The sequence below is a fragment of the Anticarsia gemmatalis genome, chromosome 14 (genome assembly GCF_050436995.1).
Source record: "Anticarsia gemmatalis isolate Benzon Research Colony breed Stoneville strain chromosome 14, ilAntGemm2 primary, whole genome shotgun sequence".
Taxonomy (NCBI): Eukaryota; Metazoa; Arthropoda; class Insecta; order Lepidoptera; family Erebidae; genus Anticarsia; species Anticarsia gemmatalis.
In genome coordinates, this window is record NC_134758.1 from 12,239,177 (window position 1) to 12,266,005 (window position 26,829).

Genomic DNA, 26,829 nt, shown 5'->3' on the forward strand with positions numbered 1-26,829 from the left:
AACGGTTTTTCTTTTTCATAATGGCGCCCTAACGTGGGGCCGACTTCGTTTTCAATGACGCAAAAAATAAAATGTAATTAGAAATATTACGATTATTGCAAAAATACTAAGAATTATAATTTCTGTAGCTTTTTTCTACAGTAAATAAAGTAAAGAGTTAATTACGTGTCAGAATTTTGGCTCAAATGAAGGTATAAGGAAAAATATTGCTGTACTAATTCGGTTGACAGTGGGTAATATCCTACTTTTGTAAGAAAAAACTGACATAAAACCTTATTGTACGCAATTACACATATCAAAGGTGCCTGCCGTAAAGGCGCTTTCCCACTTATTCTCTGTAATCATGGAATCTTCCTTGTGTATTCCCAAATTTCTTCGTTGTATTTTATTTCGTTTGGTGTTTTAGGGTTAACATATGCGTCAAAAATTAAAATCAATTAATTTCATGTTAAAAACTAATTTTTAGGGATTATTTATTTGAGATTGCTATTGCGATGCGCTTGGAAAGGGTTTCCCTGGAAAAGGGTTGTAATCAGTGGAAACCACCTAGACCAGGGGGTCTAGGTGGTTTCCACTGATTGAAAAAAGTATCTTTGGAAGGCAAGGTACTCGTAACTGACAGTTTGAGCGGATTACAGCACCTAAGTAGAACTGAAAATAAGACCAATATCTCTCTAGTTACTTCCTACCTCAATGTAAAAGTCCCTTACAAAAAGAAGCCTTCACAAAATGTCGGTATTTCCGGTCACGTGCGCGCGGCCAATAAACGTAGTAACGTTCAACACAATTATGACATATGGCGCCTAAAATTGCTGTTTGTGACCAACAAGTTTATTTGTACTAAATAAATTACTAGCTTATATAGTTCTGTTTTCCTTCTAACAATATATGGAGCAAAGGTCTGGAATATATTTTGGGAATTGTGAGATATATTTCTAGATGTTTCGGTATGTATGTTATAGTTGATATAACTTAACTTTTTTCTCTGAAGTAGTGGTCCCAAGGTAGTTTCCAGCTTGAATAGCTTTTAAAATTATGAACGGGGTTTTATTTTACAGACCGAAAAAATTTTTTCTTAGTATAATTTTCTTTCCCTAGCTTAATGTTGGACTTAAACCCCAACACACCCCATAGGAGACTCTTTCTCAGTGAAAGTAACGTGATTGGTTTAAATTTCCAATATAACTGAATAAATTTTGATGATATTTTGCGAAGTTGGCATTCTGCATCAGAAACAGTAGCAAGGTTTTCTCAGCACTACAAATAACAGCAATTACAAAATATAAAAGGTGACTAAATAAAACTGAAACTTTAATAGGTCCACACAAGTTGCTATAGTATTACATCGTTTTACCAATAAACCGGTGTTAACGTGACGTTAACACGTAGTAAAAGTTTTGATGTCGACTCGTAAACTTCACGATATCAACATTTGTTGCCAGTCATTTTAATGGCTCACTCCCCAAATCACGCTGATGAAAAATGGCTGAGGGGACGATAAATGTTTCAAGAAGTTTATTTTAAGTTTTCTTCGTGTTGCTACGTGATGTTTTAATAACTTTTCCCACTCCAGGAAGCACCTAGAGAATATGATTAATCTTTTTAGGTTATAATTTTATTTCTCCTCTGTCTGTTTGATAGCCTGAAAAAGTGCATCAATAAGTCTACAATAGTGAACACCAAGTGAGGGTAGGTGTGGAAACTCGCACAACAAAGAGACGACGCTTAGCAGCTACATCAGTCAGAGCATGGCCATCGAAAATTCGAGCAGCTTATAAGGCATAGTAAACCTTATAATTCTCATCCCGTTAAAGACCTGTTTAGCAAATTAGTATCATGAGTAAAAATTGCGATGGTTTAAAAACTTTAGTCCAAAATCAATTTATTGAACATTATACTTGATACCACCCGTTTAAGCTAAACGAACTCGCGAGCTCGACAGTCACATCGTGAGCATCGTTTGAAGCATAGATGCGGTTTAATCGAATGTGCATCCAGTTGAGTTTTGCTGTAGGAGTAAAAAGTATAGACTCGCCATGTTACATGTTAGAAGGTATGTGCTACAATGATGAAATAAATTCTTTAGATAAACGTCAGATAAAGCTTCCTTTGCTGCATAAATCAAAAGAATCAACAAAGGATCATTGAAAAAAAAACACTGCAATGTCATCCTTCCAGTTTATAACCCAAAAAAGTGCCTTCAACGCGCAATTTTGTTCCCAAAACCGATATTTCAGCTACCCCTCAGTATCCGACTACTATATTCAGATGCAAATTGCATGATTTATACCGTACACATCTGAATTCTGAAATTCCAATGTGATTTACCGCCTTGCCCGAATGCAATAGGACCAAATGTATAGTCAACTAAGCCATTCATGCCCGCTTTAAACATAAATAAAACTAGACTTCTTGCTCATCAAAATTGACAACCTTAATCCGGGAAACAACACAGAGGAAAATCAACCTTAAGGTTTAAGGATAAGGTTGATTTCACCTTGTGTGTTTTGCTAGGGTTGTGACGCGCGACAATCGGAGTCCGTTCATTCGTTCGCATTGAGTCGTTCATCTGATGAATAAAAGATGGCAGCGGGCTGGTAACGAGGGAAAATGTTGGTGTAAATACACTACTTATACACTGATACTGTTTATTGAATGAACTGGCGTTAATTGGACGACTCTAACTACGGCTGGGAAGTCGGTGACGAAAATTTGATTTGTTACTGTTGATTTTAGTAAATGGGTAAGGTTTATGATTCAGTTCATTTCTCTGAGATTCACAATTTTATGTCTGCTTTCCCAAAAGCTAGAAAGGCAGATGGTCTATTTCTCCAATAAAGTTCCTTAGGCATATGCGACCAGTCTCGAAAAACCTGTAAATTTATCATATATCACGTCATTTTTGGTGTGTTAATATCGAATCTACGACGTTAAGCGCCAGGGTAAATTAACAACAACACTAATTAATGCATTACACGTGTAAAACTCATTTACAAAACAAATTCACCTATGAACTCAAAAAAAAAATCTGACTCACACCAATGAACTAATCTCCATATAAACCGAAAATGCGTCATCTTCTCCACAAACTGTTAAGCACATTCCTTCAACAGATATTCAACACAAAGTTTCAGGAACACAGTTTGTTCTGGCTCCCGTTACATACGAGTACTATCAATACGTACTGCACTTTTGAACTATTCCACTACGTTCTCGATCAATCTGTCGACATGATTTACTTGAACAACTACACAAGTAGTTAGTAAATATTGGGAATATGTTTGCACCTTAATCAATGGTTAAGTATGGTGGGTGAAAATCATAAAATGTATTTAAAGGAATCACAAACAATATGTGCCTCGATTCTCTACTACTATCGACTACCGACAACCGAACTGTCATCGAGAAATTTTGTATGAAAATCTGATCAGCGCCACTGACGGGTGTCGTAGGAAACATTTTGGCAGTACATTCTAAATGTCAAAATTTCGATAGCTAGCCGGTTGTCGGTAGTCGATAGTGGTAGAGAATCGAGGTACTGATTGTGTGTGATTCGTTTGAATATTACTTAAACTTTTAACAAAGTAAAACTTAAATAATTAAACTATTAATTTCAGTTTTATGATGAAGAAATATTTTTATTAGCTATTATGTCGTGTCCCACTGCTGGGCAAGGGCGTTTGAGTGGTCATCATGTTTGGGTATACAACACAGGACAGACAAATTTAGAAGGAAAAAGGGGACATAAAATATTGGTAAAGTTTTTTTTATGATTCAAGATTCCTCTGTGGCGCGGTCGGTAGTGTATGCGGCTGCCGTGCGAGAGGTCTCGGGTTCGAATCCTGGGTCGGGCCAAAAAGTCTTTTCTGTTAAGAATTTCTTAGAAATTGCCCGGAGTTGGGAAGTTGAGGTCGAAGACCTCCGTGCCTCGGAGAGCACGTAAAGCCGGCGGTCCTGCGCCTGACCTCTCACTGGTCGTGTCGGTTATCCGTCCCACCGGACTATGAGAGTGATGGAATAGAGAGTGTACCTGTGTATTGTGCACACACTTGGACACTATAAACAAAGTCCTGCATAGGTGGCTAGTTTCAATGAAACTGACCGCCGTAGCCGTATATCGGCTAGGAGGACATTATTATAGTAATCCAAGTTAAGTTATGTTATACCTCTAGATGAAAGGAATGGTAATCGAAACATATTTTCAGTGTGGGTTTCGTCTAAGGTGACGAATTCTAATACAAAATTCTTGAAAAACTAATGTTTAAAACATGAAATAAACAGGTATAGGTCAAAACGTGGGTGTCTTCATTAAAAACTTATATGAAGCAACAATTAATACTAAGTTTCAAGATAAATAAAAATAGACGTGGAAAGTGAGAAAATACCTTCATTTTGTTTTAGTTATTGAAGAGCTCTGTAGGAAGAAAACTTTAGGATATCATTTTATTATTACTTGATAGATTCCATAGTTCGATAACTTTCCACGTGCTTGCCTTATGATTTAAGGTAAAGTTACATAATATTGTATAGCTAAAGAATTCCTTATTATTCTTAACAAAATCTTTCAAAACAATGTTTGCTAACCAACTACATACATCATACATCAATCCGTAACTGTTTTTTAACATGCTAACAAAACCCTTCAAGTTAGCTGACTTTTCTTAAAAATATCATAAGATATCAATGTTTGGACTTTCGCCAGAACTGAATTCAAAGTTGAAAGTTTCAAACCTCTTAATTAATGATTAAACCGTTCATTAAAACCTGCAAAGGTCGGATAACAATCAACGCGCTAATTAGCACTTAGTTTAAAATGGAAGCTTCGAGAAAAAGCACATCTTCAACGATTTAGTCCTTTTATTTGACCACAAAGGTGCTAAGTTCTTTGGTTTCTTTTGAACGGTAATTTGGTATTGTTTCAACGGGTCATTGAACTATTGTAAGACAACAATGGAACTTACGATGGTTTTCTTTGAGGTTAGATTCTACAACATTTCGTAAAGAAAAGGTCTACCTTTGTACCTTGACTGCATAGCTTACCTAAAAGTCTTCATAGGAATTCATACCAACGCGTTTGCGGTTAAACTAATGAACGGAAGATTGTTGAAGAAGGGACATAAGCCACTCTTTACAATTAGCTTTTTATTACTACGTGTGCAGTTAAATGAATATCTGATAACTACTATAATTCCTTAATATGGATCTCATTAAATGCATAAAAATGCAATGCAACAGCACAGGAATGTACTTTACTAAGTACTTTAGACTGCTACTGATTTATCAATGCAAAACGATTTTGTAGCACTTCGAATAATATACTGGCAGGGCAAACTAAAGGTACCCAGTTGCCAACAAACCTATCACAATCCGAATAAATTTCACACGTACAGTTCCATTTTCTGATCCTACAATACAATATTCTCAAAATGTTCCCGAATTGCATCCATACGTAGAAAGTCGTAAGACAAGAACCGAGATTGCTACGAGGCCTCAGGCCACACTTGTATCTCGATTTTCTACCCCTTTTCCACTACTTTTCCACTCCTTTTCCAACATATTGTGCTAAAAGACTGATACAATCTGAAAGTATTGGATATTCGTCGAGTAAATCATTTCTGAAGAAAGTTCTGCAAAACTTTTGTTTTAAAACGTAAATATTTTATGTTAAAGTTTTGGTTATTTATGCTGTAGAATGGGGTGGAATAGGAGGGTTTGTTGAAATTCGTGATGATGGAGAGCTAAGATTTTAGATTATTACGACTGGTAATATTGCCGTAGCACACTTGTATACAAAAAAATACAATTAAAAATAAAATATATAATCTACGGTGATTGTTTTTTGCCCAGCGATGTTTCAAAATTCAATACCAAGCTTTCTACATGATATGAATATGATTCTACATGATATGATAAGAAAAGCCTTCAAGGGTGTTGCTACAGCCACGCGATTTTAATTGCTCCTCCAATACAAAATGCTTTCATACTTTATACATATTTTTAACTATTATAATCACATCTAGAATTTAATTACAAAGAAAGGCTTCCACCATATTAAAAAATAAAAACATAGTTCCGAATCATTTTCTTTCATCTCTTAAACAAAATATCTAGACTTCTCATCAAAACCTTGAATCCATTTTACCCCGGCGACACACTTGAACACCCGTGGGTAGATCCAAATATGTATGTATGACGTCACACTCCATGATAAATGACGCTGTCAACATTAAGATGGCGCCACAGGTGTGTGAATCACTTTGAGACCGATGTTAGGAATGTAGGGTAGAGGGAATATTTTGTATGAAGATGTTTTGAAATATATGTGAGGGTAGATAGATTTATTATAGAAGTTATTGGAGATTGAATTGGAGTTATTATTAAGACTATTTGGAATTATAAACTTTTACCATTTTATGCCTGTTATTAAACTGATGACAGCTCCTGTGGTCTGGGTGGAATGCAGTTGCTGATTATAAGGTCTTGGCTTCGATTGCCGGGTCGGAGAATAGCGTTATTTGTTTTCTAATTTATATATTTTTAATACTACCTCATTTGCATTTCCTACATCTTCCCTCCTAAAAACAACTAACAATCAACGAGAATCGAGAAATTGAAAATTAAAGATTCAGGAATTTTGTCCTTCAAATAAACCACAGTGTGTTTCGATTAGACCCCATAAATTTTCATTTTACGCCTATTTTCATAGAATTCTCTTACAAAAATATATGCAAGTACACCCGCGGAATACTGTATTGTGGTATTCGAGCAAAACTTCAAGCCCTGTAGGGCGGGCGGCCATGACGCCGGAAGTGTCAGGAAGCGCGGGAAGCGTTACCGACTTCCGCGTCGACGCACTTCCGGTTGCACTCGTTATGTTCCCATGGTACAAGCAGGTGGTGTTATTTCTTTACTTTTAGGGGTAGACCTCTATTTTCTGTACCTACCTTCAAATAGTCATATTTTACGAATATGTATGACAAAATAAAAAGTTTGTGTAGGGATCGTAGCTAGTAGCGTTTTTAGACTTTCCGTATACCGATTGGAGAAAAGCCAGATTTAAGAATTGTTTATATTTTCAGGTTAAGAACAACACTTCAACAGTACAAAAATCGTAAAATACCGATGACGTCATAACTTTTCAAGCAAACTACACATTTATTTTAATAACATACCACCATAGGATAAATCACACCCTATGTGCTCTATTCCACTGATAAATATAATTTACTTGAAAAGTTCATATAAAAAATCATAAAATAACAAAAAAACCTTTCGCTCATACCTTATACCGCGTCGCATGTTCTAGGGCGCTAATTTATGTACGATTGTCCCCCGCGCCACCGCGCGATACAGCGGTTACGAGCCGCGCAAATAAACACCGCGCGGTTAAAGAGTTCATTCCTTTTAATTTATGCACGTTTGCGCGGATTTAAAACCTTGCTTTAAGTAAATACTTTTGCCTGTATTTTTAATGGGAGGGAAGGTTTGTTTATTTATTCTTTTGATTTTACTTGTGTTGGAGTTTTGGAAACGGTTTAAATAGGTAGTTTTTTATGCTTGTTAAAGCTATAAAGTAAATGACTAGGGTGAAATGGAAAATATGCTTTCGTTTAGACATACTAGATATTAACTAGTAAGTAATATTAAACAACTTTCGAAGTTACATAATTTTGCGTGTATTAGAATTATAACGAAATTTTGCATGGTTAAGAATGGATTAACACATTTCTTGAGACCCAAGACTCAAGACCTAACCCGTCCCTAGGTCAGGAAAAGACGCTTGCCCAGCATTTGGACAGAGACGGGGTAAAATAAAAAGGCAAATTAAATATAGTGTCCGATCAATGATACCTAGTTATTTTATAATGACTTAACAATTAAAATTAATTCTTACATTACTAAACTATTGAATAACAAATTAAGTTCAATACTATAATTGCAATTAGTAGGAGTTTCAATTGCATTTATATTAGTAACCTGATATACACATAACAAGATAATTACCTGACCGCAGTGACCACTAGCTAAGAGACATTTACAACTAGAAGTAATTATCACATTTATTAATCATTTTAAGGCCTTTTTCTCTATTATTTTAATAGATAGAATTACTGAACTTTTTTGAAAACATCTTTAGTTCATGCCCTTTGAAACGATGTATCATAGGCATTACAAGACTTTGAGTAAATATGTAAAAATCACTAATTTTGTTCTTGAACAAACAATTCCAATTTCTAGATTTTAAAGCAACATATCTACAAAACTGTTTTTTTTTGTAATTTAAGGTTAATAATACGATAACGAAAGTGCCGAGTAGCGGTCAGACCAATAATTGAATTCTCTACGACTATCGACAACCGGCAAGCTATAAAGAAATTTTGCATAAAAATTTGATCAGCGCCTCTATCGGATATCGTAGCAACTATTTTTTGCAGTACATTTTAAATGTCAAACTCTCGATACTCGCTAGTAAAAAATGTAGAGAAACGCGCTACAGATGTCTCATGTGTTTGGACTACCGTCTGTCTAACACCCTGTATTATAAATACTTCACGTTAGTCTTCCTAGTGTTCACATAAAGCAGTTATCTTCAGCTGCAGTAACACGGTTCTATTCCAGGCGAGATAAGGTTTATGGAAGGTAATATCCGAGTGCCGTTTCGCGAGTGTGTGCGGGTGCGGTAAGTATATGTTATATGTAATTGACAGATATTTGGGAGGAAATAAAGCATGGTTTTGTTATGGTACAGTTTCAATTATTAGGCATGTTCCCAATGCGTATATGTGGAAAGTCATCATCATCATCATCACTATCTCAGAATTCCTTCAGAGAGTGGCTCTTGTGACGTTATTGTTTAATGCACTCTTAGGATTTTCACATAGCTTAAAGATTAAAAGAATAAAAAAAAAACATATCTTAAAATCACGCACAATTAAATAAATAATACGTATAGATTTTATAATATACTAGACAAGTTACTGTTCTAAATTACATTCTATATTTCGTACATACATACAGAACCAATTTCAACAAACAATAAAATGTTTTCAAATATATTTGCAAATTCCTCTGCTAAAGAAAGCAACATACAAACGACAATAATTGCAAGTCAGGCTCATAAAAAAGTACTTATTAAATGAAATTGCTCTGTACAAGAACATTTCATTAAGAGCATTCTACAAAAGAATACTAGTCGTAAAATTACTTCAATCTATATCACTTGAAGGCTGTATCTTTAGTACTTATTATAAAGAAAGAACGACAATTTTGTATGTTTGTCTATTTCTAGTAATCTCCGAAACTGCTGTTAATATTTGAAACGGTTGCCACTTCAAAGTTGTGTTACCAGTAAAAAGCGTAATCATAAGGGAAGATTTTGTAAGTTTTTGTGGACATATAAGATGATTTTAAATACTTTTTTGAGGGAAATAACACGTTTCTGCAAACAGCTAAACCTACGCATATAACTAAACTAAACAGTGTAACTAAACTCGATTTTGACTGCCTCCGTGGCGCAGTGGTTTAGGTCGCCACGCCGATACCACTGCAACGGGAGGTCCTGGGTTCGATTCCCACACGGGACAATTATTTGTGCGATCCACAAATAATTGTTTCGGGTCTGGTTGTGCTTTGTGTCCGTTGTTTGTATGTTTGTAAAAGTCCCCGCGACACAAGAGCAATTCTTAGTACGGGAGTTGTCTTTTTTAAAAAACGAAAAAAAAAAAAAAAAAAAAAAAAAAACGATTAATTGAGGGATCTTAAAATATTGCTTACAAATATAAACAACGAATCTGTACTAATATTATAAAGCTGAAGAGTTTGTTTGTTTGTTTGTTTGTTTGAACGCGCTAATCTCAGCAACTACTGGTCCGATTTGAAAAATTCTTTCAGTGTTAGATTGCCCATTTATCGAGGAAGGTTATAGGCTATATATCATCACGCTACAACCAATAGCAGCAGAGTAGCAATAAAATATGTTACAAAAGCGGGGAAAATTTTGATCCATTCTCTCTTATGTGACGCAAGCTAAGTTGCGCGGGTCAGCTAGTAACGAATAAATTAAGAAACCGTTTTTAGTCCTCATAAAAAAATTACCTACAAAAATAAGTTTTCTCAATACAATCTTCACCCAAGCGAAGTCAGAAACAACATCTAGTTATAACAAAAGACAATAAGAAAAGAAATAAAACTCATTCTTGTAAACGAGAAGTAAGTATCTGTTACTCATATTGCAAGTCTAATAACGTTTGAACGAGGAGTAATGGCGCCCAGACAGGGACTTTTATATACGCTCTCATTATTCCCATATTAAGGTCTTATTTATTAAATTATGTTATTTTCAAAGCACGTTCGAAGGTTTGTTTGATACTGTCGTGCTATATAAGTTTACTGTTTTACTAAACCGTCTTATAAGCTTTGATTAGTTATATAGAGTTTTGTCGCTTTCAATGAATGTTGAAACTGTATTTATATGAAAAAGAGTTCTCTAACAGATTTAGGTATTTTATTATTATTACATAAACGTACATAATAAACTTTTTATGCTTTAACTTATTATACTTAGGAGGTATCGATTAATAAGACTGTTTGAGTTTAAGTTAGTTAGTTAGTTAGTTTTTTATAGAGAACCATTGAATGTTTGCTGGTAAATCTTTTTGAGTATTAAAACGAAAACTTGTGACCGTAGATTGTTTTGGCCATTAACTTTAAAACTACCAAAAATATCTTAATTGAACTTGACAAAAACGTTGTTACGTAACAATAAAACAAAATAATTTAAGTTACAGAAGACGACTGCTGTCTAGTAAGAAATAAATAGGTACCTAGGTCGGGAATAGAATTGGGACTATTTTCGTCAATTTTCGTATTTGTTTAGATCACCGAGGCAGCAAATGAAACCTAAATAATTTGGGTTATTTTTTCTGCTACCTAATACCAATTGGAATTTAGAGGAGATTGACAATCGGACCGTATATAGGCCGATTCTCAATACAATTTTCATCTAAATAGGGGTAGGTCAGTGAATGCCGTCGTCCCCTAATTTACGAAAACTAGTAGAAACCTACTTTCAATTCAGGGACAGATTGCCAATCTCATTACCAATTTGATATGTCCGATATTTTGGACAGAAGTGAGACAAAAATGCTACATTTATAAGCAGTGTAAAGGAGTGCTCACATAACACCACACTTTCAAACCTATTTTTCGATAATCATCTTCGATACAAATTTTATAAAAATCGCTGCAAATAAGCACAATTTTTCCATCACTACTTTAATGTCAGAGTCTTACTTAAATGATGTACCTACATAGGAAAATGTTGGTTGAATACTCAATTAATTTCGAGAAACTATCAATCAAAAATTAAAATTTGCTTTCTAATACTCCCTATCTTATATAAAACCTTGTATAAAATTGACGAGTCCCATATGTTTGCAATTACACAAAAAAATGCTTCCATTCCAATTGGAAATGCTCTCGCTAATTCTTTAGGTGAAAATATTCGGTTAGACAAAAGGTTCTAGAATAAAAATATTCAGAAACAGAGCAACGCTTGTGTAATACTTTTTATCAGGTGTTGAGAGTGTCAGGAAGTCACCGTTATCTGAGCTCTCGTCGCCGAGTTATGATTGTGATAGCGGCTGTGACGTAGACAATATGGCGGGTGAGGTTTCGTAAACGAATATTTGATTGGACGTTTTTGTTGTTTTGGAATATTTGGTACTTGTATTTTTAATGAGTGTTGTATCATCAAATAAAATTAAATTATTTTTTCATAAACAATTTTTTTTGTCTCAAACGACATTTAAAACCATTTCCAAAAATCAAACAATTCATAAAGGTTTATAAATTGGCTATCTTTCTGTTTTAGTATATTTTACGATTAATAGCATATAGTTATTTGTCCCTAGGATAATTAACTTTCCATTTCAATTTTACCAGCTTACTAACTTTTAACATTCTAACTCTGAAATGGTATTTGCACATTTCAAAATGATTTCTGTTCTCTCTAAGACAGACAACTACATAGTAAGTTCTTAAGATGTATGGATTAATATTTCAACATGAAAATTTCAGTTACGATATTACAAATCCCGCTCTCTCGACCACAGAGCCCTCTACCTTTCAGACAGTTGAAACAATCTCAACAGGCAACAGAATAAATTGGCGCTCGCATCTCCCGGGATTGTTTTTAAATTTCGTTACAGAACAACTCACATGCTTATGAAAGAGACAGACATATACAACTCTGCATGTAAGAAAGAGAGGACAACTTTTGTAATTCGTGTTTACTCTTTGAATTTTGAGTTTTTGATTCGTGTATTTCCGGTTTGAAGGCAAATGAGGGTTGCTTTTGAAAATTTTGGTTTTGAATTTGATGTTTGCTTGTATTTGTACTTTTGTATAATTTCGTATTGAATTATGCTTTATGTAAAGTTGGCTTTGACTTTATAAGGGTAGATTTCATGTTAAAAAGTCGTACAAATTTTGTAACACACGCTACTTTAAACTAGAAAATTGATGACACACTAAGCACAACGGTTATGGATCACACAAATAAATTTGGGTAAAGGAATCGAACTCAGGACACTTGGAACATGGTTAAGAAGCCATCTTGATTCCATTGAAATGTTACATTTTTAGGCCTTATCCTGAGTTTTTCAGAGGACGCAACCCGAAATAATACTTCAATGGACTACTTTTAGTATTTTACTTTAGTGTTAATTAACTGTTATACTATAATTGTCTCAGGTTTTCATTAAATACATATACATTATTGTCATTTATTACGTTAATAAAACCAAAAACATTTTTAACCATAATCCATATTACTTCAAAGTAGCTATTTAAAATTATCATAAAATGGGGCGATATTAAAATGAAACGCGTCGCAAATATAATATAATTAGCGTTAATGACGTCAGCTCGCGGTAATTTGATCTGACGTCGAGTTCATCGATCATAAATTGAATCGCTCGTTTAATGGCCCCACGACACTATGTGTGGAACACAGTAGGTTAAGTTCGGACAAGATTGATTGGATATTTTTAAAAGGATCGTGTTTCAAGACATGGTGTTAATGTGTTTTTTGAGACAATTTTTAGCAAAATTGATGGGTTTCTAAAACCACTGTTCCTTTAGTTTACTAATCTACCTGTTTTATATGAACATGAATTTTTAAGGTTCATTATCAAACAATAATTATGTTATTTTACAGATAAGGTTTCAAGGACACCGATATTCAAATAGTGCCTCAAATTGTAAGTATTTCGTGTACAGAGAAATCTGCCCACACTAAAACCAGTGAATTGATCAACCTACAAAACTAATTTTCGCTCCAAAATAAGAGCAAATGATTAGATAACACCAAACACTTTATACCTCTTAATATCAATAAATCGAAGCATCAAATCAACTCAAAACAGAGTATTTTAGTGATACTTCTGCTATCTTAACTTTATGCTGAACATTCTTCACGACATATCGCGAGTGCCAAACTTTTGATGAAGAACTCCTAAAAAACCGACTGCACTAAGTTCTGTGCCATCCAACTGGATCCAACTCATCGGACGACAAGTTGGCGAGCGCGTATCTTGCTTTAGTCAGTTATTTTTACAGCAGAAGGTGAAATGAGAAGCAGTTTTTGAAGATTGAGATACCGGAATTTATGTGTTTTGAAACTTTTTTGCTAGCTTTGCGTTGATTGGAAGTAGTGAGGTGGTATTTTAACTAGACCTAGGTGGAAAATAAGATATTCTACACACAGGACAGCTTCATAATTCTTATGTTTTATACGTTTGATAGGAGATATTTTACAATCTTCTCAAAACATGCGTCTAAAGATGCCTGCTAGTAAAACGTACTAAAGGTATTCATTCAATGATACAACTATATTGCTTAATATCCAATTGCAGCAATAGAAAATAGATCTTTTTCAAATATATTAATGAAATCTTGTATTAAATCTAAGTAGTACTTAGATTCATTAATTATACAGTAAAGTAGAGTAGCAGAAAGTTAGCGGATATTCAGCGAAAAGTAGGCATACATAATTGTTATAATTTGATTCCAATTAGCAAGATTTACTTATTGTATAACGCAATAGAATTATTGCAATTTAGTCTCAATCATCGTTTTTTACAAAATAAACAGGGACACTTGAAACGTAAAATAAAAGGCAATATGAAAATGGCGATTGGACGACAAAAGAACGAGAGAAGCCATCGACGAATGAAATAATTGAAGTGAACAGATTACACTCATGTTGGGTCATTTTATTTATTCTTCTGTAAGATTATAGGAAGATTTTTTCAACTGACAGTAATATTTCTATTCATTATTTCCGTCTTATAAACACGTACCAATATGATTGCAACTCATGTCAAAACTTTTAAGCAATAATTGTGATAAATATAGGTACTTTATAAGCATCATTCCTTTTTATAAAAGTTAAGAGGGCATTTCAACAGTTCATTGTTACGTTCGATTTCATCACTTACAAATTTTTGGTTATATATCACATAATAATACATATTTACACTCCAAACTCCAAACTTGAGACGCCCATAGCCAGTTGTGCTCATCGGTCGGTAAACGATCTGTAGGTTAAGCAACCGTTGGCGCGGTCATTCCATAGATGGGTGACCGCATAGTGGTATTTGAGCTGGGCGTCTCCGTGCTTCGGAGGGCACGTAAAAAGTCGGTCCCGGCTGTTATATACTAAGGCAACAGTCGTTAAGCCATGTCAAAGGCCTTCGGGCGGCTTGAACAACTTTGACACTAGGTTGACCACTAACCATACGATAAGAAGAAGAAGACTCCAAACTTCAACACATAATTGAAAAATCCCCTTTTGATGCCACACACTCAATTAAAACAAGACTTAAAGCAATGGTACTTAAAATCAAGTGCCAAAATGAATCCATAATGAAACGGCCACAGACTACTTAACAAGCCTATAACGGCATCTCAATAAATAATGATTACTAGCCATTGACCCCTATTACCTGCCCTTAAGCCGGTGATTCGAGTGTAATGTAAAATTGAAAAGCGGCCCATCAATAAAAGTGACAATTTCTATCTATTAGGGCCCTCTCTGGCCCATAAATAGGGGCCCAACGTCGTATATTAAGTGGAGAAAATTCCCATAAAAAGTATTTAGATCACCCGCCGTATATCTTAGGATGCTGTGAATTATGGACCATGGGGGAACGAGTTGAAAACGGAATATATTTTATTTATTTTGGGAAATATATTCTTTATTTAGGTTTAAACGTTTGTGACATAATGCTTATAATTTAAATGTAGCTTAATGAACAGAGAAAAAAATATTTTATTTGAAATATTTTTACCGTACCTATTACCTATAGACACAGAAAGGATATTTGTGACAAAATCTGAGAGAAATTTCATGAAATCAATATTTATTAATTTCAGCAAAAATACGATAGAACCGTAGTTTTACGGGACATAACAATTAGCGCATTCGGAAGAATAAAATAACAAATATTTTTACGTTGTTTTCTGGTCTCTGCCTACCTCTATAGGGCGAAGGCGTGATTTTATGTATGTACGTATAAATATTGTTTTTCTACTTATTTCATTATCGCACATAGTTTACATCTTAAGGCACACAGAGTGCATCTGGCGAGCCCTTTCGCCGCATAAATTATACATGCTCTATTTATTTCCGCCAACTCGTAATGCAGAACGAAATGTTAGTTCTGCCGGATTAAAGATAAATAACGTATGTGTTTTTGAGGAACTGAATAAATACGCATAAATTAACGTATAAAATTCTTTGCGTGATTGAATATTTAAATTTTTTATGAGATTAAACTTTTTCTCCTTAATCCGAGCTATCGCGTATTTCAGTTTTCAACTATTTGAAAGCCATTGTTATAGATTGTTTTCTCGTTTAGATTATAGTGATTAAAACGGTTATTTATAATAATATTAATCAATTTGACGTACACTGGCTGTCAACTGAGATGCGTGGAAGTTAAAAGGATATTGTAAATAAGAAAAACAACAAGAAACTCAGACCGAATAATAATTATCTGCAATCGAAGATAATCTGCAAATTAGGCTTGGAAATCGAACCCACGATACTATACTATAGCTAGACATCACCGAGGAGCTGTAAAATAGATTTTTTTAAATATTTGTCCGACAAAAGCTTTGACCAAAACCGCATCCTCAGCAACACATTTTTACTATTCAGATGAAACTGCAACTAAAAGACAGGTACTAAGTTAAAGAAAACTCAATTTCATTGTAAGCAAACTAGTAAATATGATCACTTAGCTATAAACTTCAAAATATCCACTATCAAAGTATATCAGGTAAAAGTGACAAGTCTGCCGAGCCCCCGACGTGGATGGGACAGTCAATATTGGCGCTGGAGTCAACCTGCCCGCTAATTGATTTTGTCCACCCTGTATATTAATGTATGCTAGTGGTCGTGTTTGAGGGTAGTTTAAAATGTATGGGACTTTTTCGAGGGTTTTTTTTACATAAATATAGTCTTATAATAGAAATTAAAAGATGCCCATTTTTCTTCTTTCTAAATTCTTTCGCTGCTATTATTAATAATGCGATACTATTATGTTGAAATGCTTTATAAATAAATAAGAAAATGAGCTTTAATATGTATAAATGTTCCGTTGTACGACAAAACAGCTTACAGATTTTGATTCAATTGGCTGTGTCGTGGATAATATCGCAGAGACCGGAATGATATTTTTCCATAATAAATGCAAGTGTTGCCGCAAAATAACCCCGACTTTAGTTTAAAAATTAAGTCTAGTCTCCTTGAACCCAAATACCGAGCGTGAGGTTATAGATCGTATCATTAAGTTATCATTTACTGTAAGTAAATCAACACCGAGAAATCAAACCTGCGAATCATCAAATCCTTTCCTTTCAAACTTCCTACAGCTGAGTCATAATGTCTTTCAATATAAACGTATAGCACAGTAAGTAAAAGGTCAGCATCCATTGTGTGAGTATTGGAGATCGATTCCTTACTCTTTGTGTCGGTGCAGAGCGTTATCGTGATTGCATCAGCGACCTTTGATTTTGTCCTTTTCTTTCTTTTAACTTTTAATATTGCTGTCTCGTTCTTATTAGTTAGATTCTTTATAGAAGTTTAATGGTGTGATTCTCATTTCAATTTGAATAAGTATAAAATCTTATATATATTTTGCACTATACTATTGTTGATCGCGATATCCTCCCGTTATGAGGGAGATTTTCGTAATGTTCCAGGTTCGATTTCGATAAGAATGTTAGGTTAAACCTTAAAGATATTGTCTGTTATGCGGTTCGAATCCCGCATAAGTTTCATAATCGTACGGTCGACTATAGTAAAATAGCCCAGAATGTAAATATAAACAATATAAATACTTGATGTTTCACTTTTTTGCTACAACTTTTCAGCATAATCGTCGTGGCACATTCAGGAATCAAACTAAACTAAGCTAAATAGAAATAAACATCGCAACACCCAAACAAACACAACTAAATATATACCTTCGTCTTAATCTCAAAAACAGCTGAACAATACGCAAGCAGACTCATGATAAGCGATAAGGAACAATAAGAGCTCGCGAAAGTAACCTTTATTATGTGGCGATTACTTCGGACCCAAAGATAAGCCTGCTTTATACCCCCAGGTCTGCATAAATTATACAGTTTTTCTCTCTAAATAAATCTAAAAGGTCTTTGGGAATACTTTTTGATAAATTGTCTGGTTTTTTTTTGTAGATAAAGTTGTTATTCTATGGTTAGGTAAAATGCTATCTATCCGTCTTCATATAAATTTACAAGTAATTTTACGTGTATAGATTTGTCGAATCACATTGACGTTTGAGATAAACAATGGAAAAGACTAACCTCCGGTTTCTAAATACATTTATCATAGTTTATCTATTCAATAACGTTTTTTTATATGAGTTTTAATGTTATTGAATAGATAAACTACCGCTAAATGTAACTCAGAAACGTGGGGGTAAGAGTTTTTTCAAGAATATTTCAATTTATAAAAAAAATAGTTGGCATGTTTATATTTTAACAATACTTTTTAAAAACCCATGTATTATTTGGAATTATATAACAAAAATGTTCGCAAGATATTACTCAATACTCAATTGTCTAACTCTGGGTTCGTAACAAGCCGTATAGAAGTAAAATTTGAAAACGATTCATTTCATTTATCGGAACTCAAACTGTCTTTGTACTAAATTCTATGACAATTGACTGAATAGTCTTAAGTCATTTAAAGAAATTAACAAGTAAGTTTTGTAACTTTAAATTTAGTTGTAAATATACCCTTAGATTTGGACCGGAAAGTTAAGACCCGTTGATGAATAAGATCATGAAATTGAGCATCTAAAATTAACTAACAATAAAAACATCGATCTATAACATTAAAACTACACACAAACGAACAAACACACAAAAAAACTAGATAAACTACAGCATCCCAAACTAAAGGAGTGTTTCATCAAGATGCAGATATAAAACTAACAGGCGCAGCGAGCGAAGCCACGTGCCTCTGTATGTATGTTTTGTATGAATTATTCAATAGATCACTTTTATAGTTACCGAATATATCGGTTACTGAATGTGTTATTTCAAAGCCTTGTGGCTTCACTGAAAATTAAATTTATAATTTCAGGTAATTTCGTTATCTCTAGTTAATGTTAAAGTTATATAGGTACTTTAATGTAAGTTACATTTCTAGGAAGTAATTTATAATTAAAATGAGTGCATGTTTATAAATCACTTAAATAGTTAAGTGCATCCCAAATATGAAAAGTAAAAAGATTAAAGATCATTTAGCTAAGAATATGAATTACTTAACAATATTTTACGAGGTTATTATTAAGAGCAGAAAGTTTATCATTACGTAACGTTTAATCGTAAACTACAAAACGCATAATTACAAAAATAAAACATCAATTGCAATCTTATATTAAGAAACAAAAAAATCAAAAAGTACTTACGTTTATCTAAAATCACAACAATAATAAAAAAACAAGTCAAAACTACAAACACAATGAAAAACAAGACATCCCGAAATTCTACTATAAAAGGAGGGTAGATGTAAAAACACACAACGGTCAACACTAGTAGCGCCCTCTACTGACGTACCTTTGAAGCGTATCTTTTTTAGGAATTGCTTTGGCAGACGCGGCTTCATGCGTCCTGTTCGTCCTGAAAATATATGTTTCACTGAAATATTGAGATACAATTGTTTGTTAGGCTTCTGGGCTGTTGAAAAGGCATTTCTATTGGGATTTTTATAGTTGGTTAGGATATAAACGGCCTAATTCATTTTATTTTAACTTAAATCTACGTTTATAATAACAATATTATATACTGTAAGAGTATGTACTTAATTCCTATTTTAGCGCAAATATACATAATAATATATGCACTAAAGAAACCAGTTTCGAGGTCATTAAAAATTAAACTTCAAACTCAAGTTTTTTGTAATATAATTTTAACATTATATTTAATTTGTTTTTAACACTTATCTCGAAGACTGAATTCAGTATTTCCTGTAACTGAACCGTTTTCCATTAATCGTTTTTTATTTAGCTATTCAACCTCTTAAATATATTTGTGAAGCTACAATTTGAGGCTGTCAACAACATTACGTTGCCAGACACATTTAGAAAAAAGAAAATGTCAAAATATATCCTTTTGCAAACAGACACGAAATTAAGGTGAATACACATTAGAATTAGATAATTTTATAATATAACGTTTTGCCGTATGATAAAGGAAAATTCAATTGAAAATATTTTTGTTATGCTCGTCGCTTATTTCAATCACATGCTCGCACTCACACGTAACTATTTTACGAGCTCCTACTTGCATTTGTTTTTTGTACATCCACGTACAAACATTTATTGCGACACTCATATCCTTTAAAACTTCTGTCATTAAACTGTAATATATATATTCTTCGCGAGAAATCACTCTGCCTAAACAGTACATTTGAATTTTTCAATAAAGTTACACTAAATAATATCTCTAAACGTCTCTATAAGCGGCAGTGCGAGAAAATTATAAGCTTATTACAACTTCTTGCTAATTTTCTTTCAACGCTGACCTCAATCGGGCAAACAAGCATACACAATGTTCTATGGGACACTACTGCTCACATTTGTCTTCGCCAATCAGTATTCACCTTAAACACGTATGTAAAAACAATGAGGGTATTAATATACAAAATGGCGCCAGAATTAAGACGTCAACTGTTAAAGATTAAAGTCTTACCCCGGGAATCGGAAGACAATTTAATTTTAGTCCCCGGATCGAATGGGACTTAATCCGGGACTTAAGGCTCACGTCTCGCGCTGACTTGATGAAATGATTTGATATTGCTTTTTCATAAGGCATTATTTCGCGGAAGAAAGTATCAATGTCACTTGTGACGTTTTGTCAATTGAAATGGGCTGTTTGTGACATATTCAATTGCGTGTGGATATACGTGTATGATTTCAATAACAGATAAAATAATAAAATATATTCCTAGGTAACTTTTTATTTTTATTATTTTTTCGATTATAAAGGTTGTGCAGAGAAAGCGTTAGGTAGGAATATTTACCTAAAAAATAATCCTTTCAAAATAATTGTGCCCATAATATTTCCTATTAATTAAGTAAGTAGGTTTATAATTTTAGTAAAATAAACGTTTAATTTCATAAATCTTTAACAATTTAGTAAAGAGTACGCTAAAAATAACATAATGATTGACCCTTTACAAAATAAACATTAATCAAAGTTATTTCGAACAATACCTAGTTTTAGATAATTCAGCTGATCCCACTTAATATTGAAGGGGCGAGTGTTAGCACGCACCGAAGGACGTGCCACGACAAATTTTAATATAATTACACAATTTCATAAGCAATTTCCTCGTGAAAATTAAATTTATTTTTGCTACGTCGACGTTACTTTACAATTTTCGTGTTTCAAACCTGTATTTTTTTGGAGACAACGTTGATTAACTAATAACCAAAGCCTTTGATATAATACGGATAAAATTATGATAAAAAAATGATATTATCATATCTACTTTATTTGTATCTTTTTCTCTCCCAATCTATATCTTTCATGTTGCTTTGTCTCACTAATTTAAACGTCAAAAACTATCTTTAAAATTCATTTAACTCAGTGAAAAACCTTTTAAACACTAAAAAACCTAAAAATGCAGAATACTGTATTGAAAATGGTGTAAACAAACCCATATATTCAATAATACACTTTGAATTTATAAGCGCTCGTACCGTAACATTATTCTTTAATAACAAAATCCTTCTTAGTAACACTCGATTGCAACGCAAGCGAAATGGTTTACAAACTTCCCCCTGTTGACACACACTAACTTAAACAAGTACCGAAACTCCGTACTCACGCTCATTGTTCTGCATTGAACACCGAAATGAAATCAAATACTACTTTATAATGAACAACTTTTTACATAGAACTTTGTTAACAAAAGCTTAAGATTAAGGGAGAGAAATGCCTACTGTTTCATTAATAAGCAAATAATTAAACATTCAAATCCTTTCGTTAAGCCTGTATTATGTCGTTCAATATTAAACGTCGTCGAATCAGCCGCAAGTCGCTTCTTTATATCTTAAACCGAAGGGATTTAAATCGCTAATATAACAATTGTCATGACTGAAACCCCTTTCAAGCTGAAATTTCGTATTTTATTCGAGAGTATTCTAAATAATTAGTTTTCTTCCGAATTTTGTTCGCTGCAGATACGTGAAATATTTAAATGAGCTGTCCACCGCTCCGTGTTCAAATTCGCAATGCTAATTATGAATATTTTCGAGGACATTCCTACAAGGATTTCGTATTCTGCCTTATTCCTTAAATTTTAGAGCATTTCTCACATGTAACTTTAAACTATGTGCTTTAAAATATAGTAGAAATTGGAGTCTAAATATGGCGAGGCGAATATTTGCCAAAACAAGTAAGTAAATAAGTGTGCTTATTTGAGTCTGCTCTAAATACCTAGGGGCGACTTAAACGCTGTCCATTTAGGAACGTTCCTAAGGCTGGGTACTCACTTTGCTACGTATCATGACGTAGTATAAAGCGTTCAAGCTACTACACATATGTTTTGTGTACGGATCAAAATTGTCGCCAAACTCTATGAAGAGTTTCCTTTAAGCTTGTATTTGATACCGCATTAGATTAATTACCGCAGTTTTTTAATATCGCTATAGTTTGCAAAGTAACTGCCTCTAAAGTCATTTTTAAATAGCGCTGTTCCTGCGAAGGGTGGCGCAATTACCTTTGTTATTCACTGGAGCTGAGTGAAATCTAATAGTATTTTTGTTAATACATACAATGCATGTATGTATTGTATGTATATGCAGTGAGTACTCAACTCAAAGTTAATTTACCTTAATGACAGTAATAATAAATAAAATGTATATAAAACCTTAATTTATTTACATATCCAGGGGCCATCCTTTGAATATTTGCATCAAACGTACCTGCAACAAAATTGACACCAGAGTTAATTCACATTCGTGTATATTTTCTAGTTGTAAACAAAATAAAGTTGGTGTGGTCACTTAATTACAGAATGTTAGACATTTTCTGTGATCTGTAGATTTATGTTATAGTCGTGGAGATAAATTACTGTGGTTTTTGTATATGTATAAAAGTCTGGAGTTATTTTGTGCATGTGAGTAAATAATGGTCAACTTTGATACATCAATTGAACCTCGAGACATAGAATGTTATTATTTAAAAGTCATAGTGTGTAAAAACAGAATTATTTTTAATTTATCTATTACATAAGTGGCTACATACAAAAGTATTGTTTTTTTTTCAGGTACATACATACACTTAATCACACCATTTTCCAAGAGGGTCGGAAGAGTAGATTAGATAACTATTTATTACAATGTTTTCGGGTATAATTTCATTACATGCTTTATGATGTGATTTTCAAAACTATATTTTCTTATAAAATTCGCGAAGAGAAAACAAAACACTGTGAAAGTAAAACTACTTTTATTCTAGAATATTTAAATAAAATTTTTGGTAATATTCGCTCATTTAAAACCGTGAAGCGATAAAACATCTATCAACAGTTAACTTCTAACAACCATCAACACTATTAAAACAATGTTTTAAGAATTATTCTACCACCATAAAAATCCAAAGCAAGAACTGTAGACAGTTCTTGCTTTGGATTTTAACGACATCTCCGCACAAGTTATTACTGAACAAGAAAGGGTACAAGCAGCCGGCAATACTTTGAAGCACACTCGAACAACCGCGGTGGCTTGTAATTCTTCAGACGAGACATTTCGTGTTCGCAAAAATGTCGCCGCTCTTTCGAAATATTTTCTAAGTTGATTTGTTATAATGTTATGCGTTGTTTTTTTGAGTGGTGGGAGCAGGTAATAGTTTAGTTTTGTTGTGTTTATTGCTATTAATTTTGTACTTTTCCATTGTTTTACCTCTTTGACTTCTAAATAAAAGTTATTTCAAGTCAAAGTGACCTAAAACCTCAAAATAAATTCTAAACCTCAGTCTCATCTCATTAACTGTGACCTCATAAACACAAACCGGCAGATAAAACCCTCAGATAAAGGCGAACAGATCACTAACCGCTCGATATTTCCACTACATTAACCCGGCCTAGCATTCCTTCTGAGAACCGTTCAAAAACAAATAACTGTAAGATAATGGGTGAAACGATGATGTTTTGTGAGGAGTATAGAAAAGGCTTGGATTTGTATGTATTTGTAGTATATCATTCTTTGATTTAGGTGTTTTGCGACACCTTATTCCTTACGAAAACTTATTTCTCCTTCGAGAAATAAGTTTTCACGTGGTCAAATTGCGTGTCAAGCAGTTTAATAACTAAGTCATGAAATGCAGACAAGTAGAATGGCTAACGCATCATTAATATTAGCCTTTAATTGACATGAATTAGATTTAAACCCCTGTATAGTGGATATTAGAACCCACCGAAGACGTGTGTTCAATTATCGCATGAAAAAACGTGCTCTATGAATCTTTCTTTTATTACCTAGGTTGTTGTAGGTATTTTACGTTCGTTGTTAATATATTTGTATACTAGCTGACCCGCGCAACTTCGCTTGCGTCATATAAGAGAGAATGGGTCAGAATTTTCCATATTTTTGTAACACTTTTTACTGTTACCTACTCTGCTCCTATTGGTCGTAGCGTGATGATATAAAATATGCTTTCTTTCACGAAAAATATTCTCAAAATTATTTATATCTCTTAATATAACGAAGTCGCGCTAAGGCATATCCGCCATTAAAACAGTTGCCATGGCAACGGAATTCTGTTAATTCAATGTCATTATAATATTTATTTTTCGCGACTTCGTTGAATTTTCTGAATTTTCCCGGGAAATGCGTCATTTTCCCGCGGTAAAAAGTAGCCTATGTCCTTTCTCGGGTATCAAAATATCTCCATACCAAATTTCATGCAAATTGGTTGAGTAGTTTAGACGTGATTGAGTAGCAGACAGACAGACAGACAGACAGACAGAGTTACTTTCGCATTTATAATATTAGTATGGATTTTTCTTCGTTCTTTCTTCTTTTTACAAACATTATTGAGACTTGAAATTTAAACAATTTTAGGTTTCTACGTATTATAACCTCGATAGTACCTAAAGGTCAAATATACCGACAAGTACTAAGTGCGGGGTGTAACTGCTAAGTGTGACCTTCAGGGTCTAAACGACCTTTTATAGAAGCAATCGCGTTGAACGCAAATATTACGGCTGTTTCCTAAATATGGTGTTAGGTTTACCATTTAAATGTTGTTTTACATAGGTTTCTTGTAAATAGAGATATTTTCTTTGAGAATATTGAGTTTCAGGTCAAACTTATTTGTTTACAAATATGTAAATAATGTTTTTGTATGCAAAACATTTTTATGGTAATAATATTTACTTTTTGTACACACGTATATTGTGAATATAAAACTAGGAATTTGTCCATATAGCCTTTATGCAAAACTACTGTTCGATACATAAGCGTAGAAATCTCCAAAGGATGCCTGCTAGGAGTTGTTCTTGGTCAAAAAATAAAGTTGCATACTCTTCATTTTGGTTACTCTTATTATTTTCGAAAAAATAAAACCACATTGTTTTACTAAAAAACCTGATGAAAACATCAAACACCTCATCCTCCCAAACACCGGAACTAATTTCCATGTATATTACAAATAAAAATAAAAAAGGACAAAAAACAAAACTACCTTCAAGTACTCTCCAAAGGTCCAGCCCTTAATGAATTGGGTAACGAAATCCACTTTTAAATTCTATTCGAAAAAGCGTGTTCAGATTTCCCAGTTTTTTTTCCTTTAAAAAAGGGTACGTTTTATCAATTGGGGTCTGGCGAAGCGTTTTAATTATATTATGTAGATTGGACCCCTGCGTGGGGACCTTACCTGTCAATTTGAACCGTTTTCGATCTATTTTTGAACCCTTAACACTGGGGTTTTTCAATTAGTTTATCATACGGGTTCTGCTGAGTTGAAATTTGTGGGAGAAATTTTCGTATGTAGATTAGTGATTGGGATTTGAGGCTGCCTTTTTCGGGTTTCGAAAATCTAGCCATATAAAATTCTGCGGCCTATTTTCAGTTTCTTTATAGGTGCTATTCATTTCTGATTCAATTAAATATAAGTCCTCTTACGCACTAGCGGTTACCGGGGAGAACGACTAATCGCTTTTTTTTCTTTTCGCACAGTTTAATATGCAACTGCCTGAAGACTTTTCCGTCATGAATTTTCACTAAAACTTGTTTTTGTATTTTATTTTTCGAGGTTCTTTCCCTTTCATTAAGCAAACTGAATGTCGCCATATCTTAATGCATGCTTTCAACAGTATTACGAACAAAACTACTCAGATTTATCTAACATCCGACATTTCATCCCAAAAATCTGATTTCGTGATGTCATATCCCTTTCAAACATATTAAAAAATAAACGACTAGACTGACACTTTATTACGAAACTTCTTTTACCTATTAACCTGACTTAAAACTAAAACTCTATTCTAATCTTTACACTAAACTGTAGCTCGATTTTCTACTACTATCGACTACCGACAACCGGCTTGTCATCCAGAAATGTATAAAAATCTGATCAGCGCCTCTGACGGGCGTCGTAGGAACTATTTTGGCAGTAAATTCTAAATGTCTAACTTACGATACACGACAGTATAGACTGTTCAGAATCGCGCTACTGAAGTTTGTCGATAAATAAAGTTGCTAACGTCAATCAAAATGGCTGCCAAACTGCATTTGGTGGTAGTTTTTAAAATAAGACCATGGCCCGAGGCGGTCTGGTGTCGAGCCGAGTAAGTGCCGAGTGTTCCCGAGTGTGACGTCACGCCATCACATGCAATTACGTGCGCGCTTGTTTCACGGCGCGCGAGCACGCCCTCTGACGACTCATTACAGACTTTGTTGACACTTTTATATTTTAACCGTGGCATGAGAAAGTTTCTTATTTCGTTGGAAGATTACGATTAAGTACTGATTTTTCTTAGTCAGCCAAATAAGCTTATTTGAGGCACTTTATTTTAAAATCTCTGTGTCTGTGTCTCAAAAAAATGTCTGTGGACGGAACACAAAAAAATATCTTCTAACCCCAGAAATCTTTAACAAAGGGAACCTTTCTAAAAAATAAATCCTTTCTATGAAGAAAATATATCCTAAACACTACCATTAGTTTCTCATTTCTTTCCGAGAGGCATGACTATCAAATCATAATCAGTTCTATTTCAGT

The 26,829-nt window shown here is 33.7% G+C and overlaps 1 protein-coding gene across 3 annotated transcripts in view; it reads right to left on the reverse strand.

The window, feature by feature from the left end:
- The window catches only part of mgl (low-density lipoprotein receptor-related protein megalin), a 266,041-nt gene that overhangs the window by 57,199 nt on the left and 182,013 nt on the right, over positions 1–26,829 (reverse strand). Inside the window, exon 2 of one of the 3 annotated variants that reach the window (XM_076122864.1) lies at positions 19,159–19,212. The exons of 1 other annotated variant lie outside the window; for it this stretch is intronic. In XM_076122864.1, coding sequence (XP_075978979.1) covers positions 19,159–19,212 — 54 coding nt within the window. Of the gene's footprint in view, positions 1–19,158; positions 19,222–26,829 lie in introns of all 3 variants that reach the window. One more of the 3 variants, XM_076122863.1, reaches the window with a different exon arrangement.